At 35.3% G+C, this 11,036-nt stretch overlaps 1 protein-coding gene across 1 annotated transcript in view; it reads left to right on the forward strand.

The window, feature by feature from the left end:
* RAP1GAP2 (RAP1 GTPase activating protein 2) overlaps positions 1-10,156 on the forward strand; it is a gene marked incomplete in the record, with an annotated part of 332,769 nt that extends 322,613 nt beyond the window's left edge. Inside the window, 1 exon segment of the mRNA XM_072429866.1 lies at positions 3,243-10,156. Within this exon segment, the coding sequence (XP_072285967.1) occupies positions 3,243-3,245 (3 nt within the window).
* Between the last annotated feature and the right edge of the window lie 880 nt (positions 10,157-11,036).

Consider the following 11,036-nt stretch of genomic DNA (forward strand, 5'->3'; position numbering starts at 1 on the left):
AAATAGTGCATGGGCAAGACTTTTATATGAGTAGCTTATATAGTGTAGTGGAAAGAAAACTACGAGGCTTACACATGAGCTGCACCACAATGTGGCCTGCCCAGTTAAGGAATTAAGGGTCGCAGTTCCCAGTACAGCAGTCTTACCAAACATCTAAAATATGTGTCACTAAGCAGGTCCCAGCTCCTGTGGGGTATCCTATGTGACTCTCATTACTACCTCCAATGCAGCTAGGTCTAGCTGAGGAATCATTGCCAGCTTAGGGACTGGGGCTCCGGTGCCATACTGAAACGCTTTAAGTCTGATCTGGCTGCCTGAAATAATGGTTCCCAGTCTCAGAACATCGACTTTGAGGTACACTGTCTACTCTCACTGTCACGTACGCTTGCTTTTGCCAGCATGGCCAGGCCATGCCCTCCCAAAGGCACCAGCTTTAAACCTAATATCCAAGTTTTCAATAACAAAGGGCTACTATAGAAATTATGTATTTTTCTAGTATATATCATTTTAAAGAGTTTACAGTATATCCTTATACTACTCACAGCATATTCACCATCTGAATACAAACTATAATATCTGATTTGATACTAACTCTGCACATCACTCATTATCATATGATCTCATTACCAATGCATGGAAATTGCAAATACAGTGCAAACAATCCAGTGCCTGAGAGCTTTGCAATACATATAAAGGGCTTGGCAGTCATGGCTTATCCCCTGCGGTCATTATGAGTGCTTACAAGAGTTTCTGTATGTATAAATACAGAAAGCACAAGGTAGTAACTGTATTCTAAATACAAAATGCAAGGTTATTGTTAATATTTTAAATATTGTTACAGTTTAATAGTTATTTGAAAAAGAAAGTACACTTCTTTAATTCCAAGATTTTACTTATCAGGATGTAATAAAAAAATCCTCTGATCCCTAAAATGCTTTAAAATGATTTACCAAAAAAGAAGCCATGTGTGAAGTCTAAGTAACCCCCATGATTCAGCAGCTTGTAGAATCACCTTTAGCAGCAATATTGTGTAATAATTTTCTATATTACTTTATCGGTCTCTCACATCATTCTGGAGGAAATTTGGCTCACTATTTACACTATTACTTACATTCATTAAGGTTTGTGGACATTCATTCATGAACAACTCTTTTAAAGTCCCACCACATAATTTCTATTGGGTTGGGGTCTGAAATTTGACTGGGCCATTGCAGCGCTTTAATTCTTTTTTTGTTTTTGAGCCCTTCTCCTTAGTAGATTTGCTGGTGTGCTTAGGACCATTGTCCTGTTGCTTTACCCAATTTTAGTCAAGTAATAGCTGTCAAGCAGATATCCTCACATTTTACTTTGGAATATTTTGGTATACAGGAGAATTCATGGTCTACTCAATGACTGCAAGGTGCCCAGGTTTTACTATCAACAGTTGCTATGAGGTGTTTGTGCTCCTATGCCATGTTTGGTTTTGTCCAAACTTGGCAATGTGCATTATAGTCAAACTCCGTCCAAGGAACATTTTTTCTAGAATTCTTGTGTTTTTATTCAGCTGCAAAGTTCTTAACAATGCCATTTTTGTTTAAAAAAATAGGCTTTTTCCAACTTTTCCAAACAAGCCATACCTGTCCAGTTTTTTCTAACTGTACTGTCATGAACTTTAACATGATAACCTATGCCTGTAGTGCCTGAGATGCAGCTCTTGGATTTTTTGCAATTTCTTTAAGCAATGCACAGTCTTGGGGTATTCATCTTGGGACAAATTTGCTGAGATGTCCACTTTTGAGAAGATTGGCAACTGTCGTAAATAGGTTCTACTTGTGAATAATTCTTATCTCAGAATGATGGACAACATCAATTTGTTTGGAAATGGCATAATAACCCTTTTCCCGATTGAAGAGCAGCAATAACTACTTCTCTTAAATCATTGTTTCTTGGCATTGTGATACCTGAATACCCCAGACCAGCAAAATACCAAAACCTCTGCTTTAACAGAGGTGGTCACACTTGCTTATGATCAATTAATCAAGTGTATTTGATTAGCAGAACCTGGCTGCTACTATGCTCTTATTTCCTATGGATATATTAAGAGTGTACTTTTTCACACACTGCCTCTGCATTTTGACATAATATTTCTTCAATAAATACCAGCATGGTGTACTATGTCATGTGTTGCTGTTCATCTGGTTTGCCTAATTTTAGGACCTACTAAGGACCAGGTGATTTTTTAACCTGATTTGCAAAATCTTAGAATTCATACAGGCTGTACTTTTGTATTCCTATAACTGTAACTTTTTGGATTTTGTCTGTGTAGGCACCACAAACACATCTTTGTGTGTTTAAATTCATCTGTCATGCTTTCTAACAATGTCAGGTCTAATATGTGATTCAATTCATAAAATACAATTAAGCTTTATCTCCTATTTACAAAATGGACCTTTTTATTTAAGTGTGCCAAGACCTTGGCATATGGGACAGCATGACTAGGAAAATTATTTATTCACATGGTTGAAAAAGAAGGTATGGATATTACCATTGTACACCAGTAGTTTATTTGTATTAATAAATATACTTATGAAAATAACTCAATGTAAATAATATTGATGTGTCCGTACTTAAAATCATTTTTATTATGTATAGTTTGCCAGTGAAACAGCATATTTTACAAATTAACCTTTAAAATATGACAAACAATTCCTAAAGCATGAATTCTAGGTTAGCTAAGGAGACAACGCAGCAGCTGGCTCATCCTGAGACATTAAGCCTCTGCTTTAGCCCTGCAGTTTTGACTCCAGTTCTGTAGATGTGTTTCTTAGCATACCTGAAAACTAAGGTAGCTGAATATGTGAAAACAAGACTGGAGGGCCATCTGCTGACAAAATAAAGTACTGCACATTTTGTTTTTCAAATCCTTATCATAAGAAAAAAACACAATACAATACTTACAAAATCATTGAATGTCTTCAAACGATTAGAATAAGTAAATTCTAACTGGCCTGTAAACATATTCATGAACAGGCAAAAAGCTTAGAAATGAAACACATATCCTGTTACTTGGAACTTCCTGCTGATTGCCTGCTGTTTACTCTCAGCTGTTGCTGCAGTTCAGTATGTCCCTGTTTTGTTATGTGGCCAATGCATCATATAATTGTTGTACACTAGGATAAAATACTAGGCCTCATTTTAGCATATGTTTGTATAAAAAAATCACAAATATTAATATTTCACTAACAACCTTTTTTGTTTTGCAGTGAGCTCAAGAATATTCCAATTTTATCAACCATCTTGAGAACTGACCTGAAAGGGTATGCTCACTCCACGAATAGTTACTGCCACAACGCATTCATGGAATTACTGCGCTGTTCCCCAAGAATCAATAAAAGAACTGCCATCTTAGTGCACTCCTTGTGTCCCCTGACACTCGTCTTGTGAACTGAGTCTTGTCTGATAGTGGACTTCATTCTTTTTTTATTTTTATTTTTGTCTAAAGCAAAGAGCATTTTTTATTTAATACATCCTACTTGCACAGTCTAAACTCAATGCACCTGATCACCGAGTGCCAAGTTTTGTTGTAATTATCAGGGAAGATTGTTGGATTTCCCTTTACAGTCCTGGGCATTCTACCTACGGGTGTTTTTTATGTTTGATTCACTGATGTTACCAAATGCTGCTTTTCCATCTATCAGAATTATACTTGGACATCTTTCAGAAAGTTGCATAGGTTCATTTTTGCTAAACCATGTAGTTGTGTCTACAGTACTGCCCCAACCATGGTTGTACCATAGTTATTGACCACAAGGCAGTAACCATAAATGTATTTAAAGGTTCTAGTAGCATGAGCAATTGATTGAGCTGAAATTCCACTTACCAAACATTATCATCTTTTGTAAGTCAAATCAGCTACTTGCACAGTATCCTAAATACTATTATTTTTGCATTAGCTCCGTGATTTTAGGTTTTTTAGGATGGATGTACAGGCTTTTCAGTTCATTACCTTCCATAGAGCTTGTGCTGAAAAAGACCAATTTTTAGGGGAGGTCTCACATAAGGTACTTAAAGAAATCTTTGTAGGCATCACAATTTCATTCCTTCCAAGCATGGATGATTTCTGAAGAGGGTTGAGACCTAAAACAATCATAGGCCGAACTATAAAAGTTATGAGCTGTTGGTTGTACAACACAGTACATTGAACAATTCCTCTCTATAAGTGACTAAAGAATGTACTTATGGAAGCTCTGTAACCATTGTACCGAAGCTTGGGATGGGTATAGATAAAGGCCAACTTCTTTTACCTAAGCTGCATGACATCAAGAAGAAGTAACTATGGGTTTCTTCTTCTGTAAATGTGTTAATAGCCAACAGTATACAGTTCTGAGAGCTTAAAATGCGATGTCATGAGACAGTAGGCCATTCCAAATGAACAGCCGGTGAGAGCGCATTGTAAACCATCATAGTGAAGAACACATATATATGTATTTGAATTCTTCACTAGTCTCAGTACAATGGTTAAAAATTTTAAACAGAGTTTTATCTAATACTGCTTTTTGTAGATCACTGCTGTTGTTCAATGCACATTTATTTATAGAGGTTTACAAGAGATGTGCATGAGTTTTATGGGTCTTTAGGTCCTTCACTGCTTACGTCATGTTGGATAGTGTTTGGAAACTACTTCTTTCTGTGATCACGGAAAATGGCATATTTACAACAGGGTTCAATATGTTGTTTGGAGTCCCAATATTAGTAATATACCCCTGATTTAGTAGACTGAACACACAGTACAGTGGTACCTATCAGTATATGTATAGTGTAACATGTTTTATTTTCCTTCTATTGTAAAAATATATTGTATTTTCAAAAATAACATTTATGACATTGAATAGAGATTGTTTACAGAAATCATAAATAAGTAAACGGATCAGGGAATGACAATGGCTAGAAAATGATCATTTCTTCTGTATATCAGACTGTTACCAAAGTTTTATGTTCAACTGTATCTCATTTCTAAAACTTGGAAAAAAGTTACTAGTGTTTTCCACCAGTGCCATAGCTTATATGTGAAAAATAGGAAAGCTAGTTTCTGTTTGGTTGGTTGGTAGAAAACAGCACTTTCATTTTTTTCTTTGCTTTATTTTGTTGTATTTTGTTTGGTAGGTACAATATTAGTTAATGCTCAATATTCATAAATTATTCTCAGAATTATAAATCATATAAATTATCATACATGTTTTATGCTTTAGCTGTATTGAAGTACATGGTATACATTGAAAGGAATACCTGCAGCCTCTAAATTCAGATTCAGAGAAAGGGGTTTGCTATAAGCCAATGATCTGGCACCTTTAAACAAAGCAGCAAGGAAATTCTAAACTTGAGCAACCAAAGAGTATAATATTGAAAAAGAGATGGTTGGTGCATAGCTCAATGACTGTTGTACGTATAAAAAAGTTTGAATGTCCAAAGCCGATATTCTAGTTATATCAATTTTGGACAGACACATGTACATGCTTGTTCATGTATGTATCCAAACCCAAAAGCAAAAAATGTGGTATATTTTGGCTTATGTGTCTTTAAATGTAATGACTGCATTAAGAGTAATCTCTAAGATAAAACTTTTCCTACCCATTCATCTGTACACACATTTCTCCATTATATCTATGGTGGGGGCTATGGTTGTCTTACAGGCTGGACTTCAATCCTGTCTGCCTTTGTTCGTCCATATCACATGGTGGACCAGCGGGACTAGCAGCTTGTACAGTAAAAAAAATGTTTGTGCTTCATTTTATGGTACTTGGGTAGCTACAAAGACACTGCATTTCTGGCAAAATGATTTTCTTCTACTTGCTATAAAATGTTTTGTGAGAAAACCAATGCAATTACCACATTTATGAACATTTATGAACACAATTTTTGTATTTGGGTTTTACTAAACTTAAATAAAAATGCAACCTGGAAAAAAAGATTCCTCCTAATAATAATATTTTAGGGTGTAAATGTGAGAATGGCCAAAGTATTCAACCAACTCATCTTTGAAGGTTCTAATACATCCAGCTAAGGTAGTATAGGCCTTTCACATTCAGCCAGACTAATTCTGTAATGGGGAAGACATTCCGCCACTCATACTCTTCCTCACACTTCCTCGGTAATTTAGTTGCCCATATGGCTACAAACGCTGAAATATGTTCTCCACACATTCAAAACAAGCAGGGCAATGGGATTGGGATTTCAACATTTTACAGTCTGGATAAACATAACTGACCGCTACTAGATTTTCAGTGATTTAGCTCACTCAGATTTAATACAGACACCTTTAATCTTGTCCTCTTTGAATCATTGCCATATATCTGTACATTCAATATTAAATGCAATGTATTGTGTTTTTACTCCATCCACTAATGCTGCCAACCTGAATTGATTTCCCCAGACAGCCAAATGGGTGGCTGCTATGCCAGACCTAAAAAATGGCTTAGAGGCAGCAGGGCCCAGTCTATTCAGGCCGATAATGGAATACCAGGGCAGATCCAGCACTGTGTTTTGTAGTCCTTTAAAACTATATATAGTTTATGTGAGGCACTTCATTGTTAAAGGGAACTTCCACTTATGAGTGATAGGTTTTCATTTTTCCCAGACTTTGCCATTTATGGGTGATTAGGTAGAAAAAAATGAATGCCGATTGTTTTAATTAACCTAGCCCATGTAGTACTTGAATTTTGTTCTCAGAATAGTAGGAACACATTGAGCAATGCACTCACTCATTGGCCCTGATTTAATAAAGCTCTCCAAGGCTGGAGAAGATACAATTTCATCATTGAAACTGGGTGATCCAACAAACCTGGGATAGATTTCTTAAAAGTAATTTGCTATTTGTTATCAAATGTGTTCAGTCCTGGACCAGATCCATTCCATATTTGCTGGATCACCCAGCTTCACTGATAAAAGTGTATCAGGAGAGCTTTAAAAAAATCAGGGTCATTCTGCTACAAGAGATATAAAGGCATCACTGTTATGAAGATGCCACAATAATAAAATATATAAAAATAAATACCTGTAAAAGTGTAATAGAAACAATAAGTATTAAACAAAAAGGTATAGTGCTGGATTTAACACACGGAGAACATACAGCTGTAATGGGTGCCACTATTAGATGGAAAGCTCTATGAATCCACAGAATGTACTGCTTATGAGTGCCCTCTTACGGTTTAAGAGAGAAATGAAAGTAAAGGATATCAATATGGGAACATCCCAATAATTTATTTTGTTAAGTTATAATATCCAGTTATGCTAATACCTTAACATTTTTATGGTCATGCACTATTTGCAAATTTACTTTTAATATACATATTTAGAAGCATCTAGAAACTTCTGTGTCTGTATCAAGAAACAACTCCATTTTCCTGTGTTTGTTCATATCACGTATTTGCAGTTGCTGCATTTTTTCTAATTACTTTAGATCATATTATTAGTTATATCTATAAATTACAATTAAACATAAGCCTTCCCTTATATACAAGACATGTTTTCTATTCAGCTCCACCTCTCTATTACAAGTGGCAGAACATTCTCCGCTTATTCATAATAACATCCACATGTATTTACATTTTTTAATATCTTATAGGTATTAATTATTTTCTTCTCACATATTCTGAGTTTATTAGTCATTTGAACTAACAGTACAACTGCCGTGCAATTTTGGAAATGTAGTCTAAAAATTGTAGTTTTGGTACAAACAAAACTAAATATAATTTTTGTCACTGCTATAGTACTATTGTTCAGGCCTAGATTTGTGAAAATGTGAAATAGATCATGCTTAGCATGGGAACGTGTTATTATTTTAACATTTTCATATTTTTTAATTCAAGTCTTTAGGGAACCCATACAAACATTTAGCCCATGAAGGCAGAGTTAGTTTTAGGGTAGGGAAAACTGGGCAATAGTCTAGTGCAGTGGTCGCCAACCTTTTGGACCTCACAGATCACTAAACCAAGGAACCCGGCATACGCGGAGCCGTGTGTCACTCAAAGGGGAAGAAACTTCCCCCAGAGTGACATCATGATGCCAGAACCTACCCACTCACCCATTACAGGCTTAGACCTGCTTGCTAAATTCTGGGGGGACAGTGGTGCAGGGCTGTGGACAAGGCTGTGCCAGAGCCATGGACCACCAACATTTTCTCGCAGACCACCGGGTGGCGCTGGTCACCCTGGGCTTGAACGGACAAAATGACAGGTGTGCAGGGAGTTGGAATGCTATGCATTTGGGGCCTCCATGTCATATTTGCTCAGGTCCTAATTTTGTCTACACTGTCCCTACATGTAGCAGGGAATTTCTTTATTACCATTAGGACTGTTGATCCTATGCTATAAATTACTACAAATAAAATAGTTGAAGATGTTACCAAATTTATATTTAGCTCCTACTGAATCAAATAGACAGCAAGTCATGTTCATGTTTGTTGTGATACTTCTGTTCTAATTACTAAGACAAAAACTTGGCAAATTTGCTTTTAATATTACTAGTAGAGGTGACACTCTGATTCTGTAATGCAAAATACCACTAATTTATTAGGAATATTGCAGTGGAAATATATTGTATTTTTAGTTATCGGTATATTTTGTGCATTTATTTTTAAAGCCTTTAATATTACTTTAACCAAAGTGTTTACATCTGAAGCAGATGGGTTTGGGATTCTGTTGTTATTGATGGTGGAACTAGTTCTTGCATAGTAAGAAAATAATATTGGGAAAGCAGGAGTCAGGGAGATCCCATTCTGCTTCTAAGCATTTCAAGCAGCAAAGTAAATTGCTCACCAAAAGGCTTGGAGGACTGAAATTTTGAAAGCTCTGTGTCTGGCATTTCAGCTAATCAGCGTACGCTTAAAAGAGTATAATTGTTGTCATTTTTTGTATATGAGAATGAAAAATATATATATTGACACATTTTATGGGCAGCTTTGCCTCCCATTACAATGATAATATTTATAACAGTGTGAATAGTGATGGCTAACAGAAAAAAATACCAAAAATTAATTTATGACTAATTAAATATATTTTTTATAAATGCATTCAGTGTGAGTTTCCACATTTGGCCATTTGTTCAGCCTCTTGTAACCACCTGTACAGCAAAGTTTAGCCTGGGAAAGGCAGAAATAGATTGAGAAGTAATTTGTGCTGATGTGCTAATAGGGCAAGCTGATAGCAAAGAAAAGAAAGCAGAGTGACAGAAGGATGAGCTCATCAGTCATCTGCTTCTCCTTTCCCTGTCCAGAGGACAAACCCTGTTAGTATTGCTTACCTGCAGTAGAGAGAATTCAGGTATCCTCATATATGTGCTTTGTTGAAGAGCTCTATACATCAAAATAAAGGAAGTAAAGGGATATAAATCATTGGGCAAGTAAAACAGCTCCCATATATGTTGTTATCTGTGTATTTAGCTGTTTGGAGCTCACAACAGCAATCAAAATCCCAATTCTATTCAAAGTTAAAATCATTTTTCTTCTTGGAGTTGGGTTTTATTAAAAAATGTCATAAATAAAACTACAATGTTTCCAATAGTTATCAGTTCTGCTGTGATTTTAATTCAGGATAAATTTAAGGGACATCATTTAGCAGTTCTGTGTTTTGTGAGAAGTCACGTCCTTATCATTTTATTTTTGGCTACCGACTTTCACACTGACTGTCATTGCCCAATTTACATATGACATGTTATGCTATCCCCGAAAATGCTGGCATTATAACCAGACCTCTGAATCAGATTTCTGTTCGATGATTTAATTTATTTCAAACCCTTTGTTTTAACTTTGCAGATATAAAATTTAAAAATAGAGTTGTGTACATAAAAAGCATGCTGATATAAATATAATTTTTACCTAAATGTAGCACTTGACAAAATACAAACAATAAGCAGAATCAGTTTCTAATTTTAGAGTATAAAATCATTTTTAAGTATGTGAATCGAGAGAAAAGGGGAAACTATACATCTATTTGTATTCTTTTTAGATAGGTGGTGCTTATTGTAAGTCTCTGGTAAACTCTGTCTGTAAATAGTGTACATTTAATTTATTGCTCTGGTCTAGTAATGTATAGAATGAAATTAAAAGTTCACAAATGTATATTTTGTTGCTTAAATGTGTCTTTGCAAAATTCACAATAAATGACCTATTTTATGTCCACAACATGCACTGCCTCCTTATTTATGGTGTACTGTGCTATGTTAACATTTTCACATTTTTCCATTCTTGCTAATTTGCTGCAGTCTCTTGGAAGCCACAAATATCTACATGCATGTGGTACAGTGGTGGCTGCATGGCATTTTTTCAGGGTGGTTTTACTAACAATGACAATAAAGGGACAAATCTGTACAATGTGCTTCTGCAAGGTCACTTTACCACTGTAAAAATATGTGTCATGTTGACTACACTGGAGCTTACCTGGAAGACAAGTGTTGGTATTGCCATCCCTATAACATAACATAGTGCCAGAAAAAGGACCTTCATGAAAGCATTAGCAATTTTATTTTTATGAAATCTTCAGATTTTAAATGATTAAAAATGTATTTAAAATTTAGTTAATGTTTTTAAGTTTATATGATATTTTTATTATTAGGTTTCTATATACTACTGTATCCGGATATCCGGAGTGTATGAGTAGTTATAAGTGTTCACAGTTGTGTACTTGCTCCCATTTGCATACAGAATATATTTATTCCTGAATATAAATATTCCTGATCTATAGCATAAGATAATCTTTATAAAGTGGTATTTTATACTACAGCACTCCAAAGTACTGGATTCTTGCTTTATTATAAAAGTTAACGTTTCGGGCTACACAGGGTCCCTTCTTCAAGGCAACATAGTGACAAAAGGTAAAGCATGGAGAACACATATATACCAAATAAAAAGAACTTTAACACCTGTAATCACACCCCCATAATCCAATTAAATGACCAATCACCCAAATGTGGCAATCACTAAATATGAATATTGTATTATTTATTAACTGTATTTATAATACAGTCACCAATGTGCATCCATGCAAAAAAAAAAGCTGGACACT

Source organism: Pyxicephalus adspersus, chromosome 1 (assembly GCF_032062135.1).
Source record: "Pyxicephalus adspersus chromosome 1, UCB_Pads_2.0, whole genome shotgun sequence".
In the NCBI taxonomy this organism is placed as follows: Eukaryota; Metazoa; Chordata; class Amphibia; order Anura; family Pyxicephalidae; genus Pyxicephalus; species Pyxicephalus adspersus.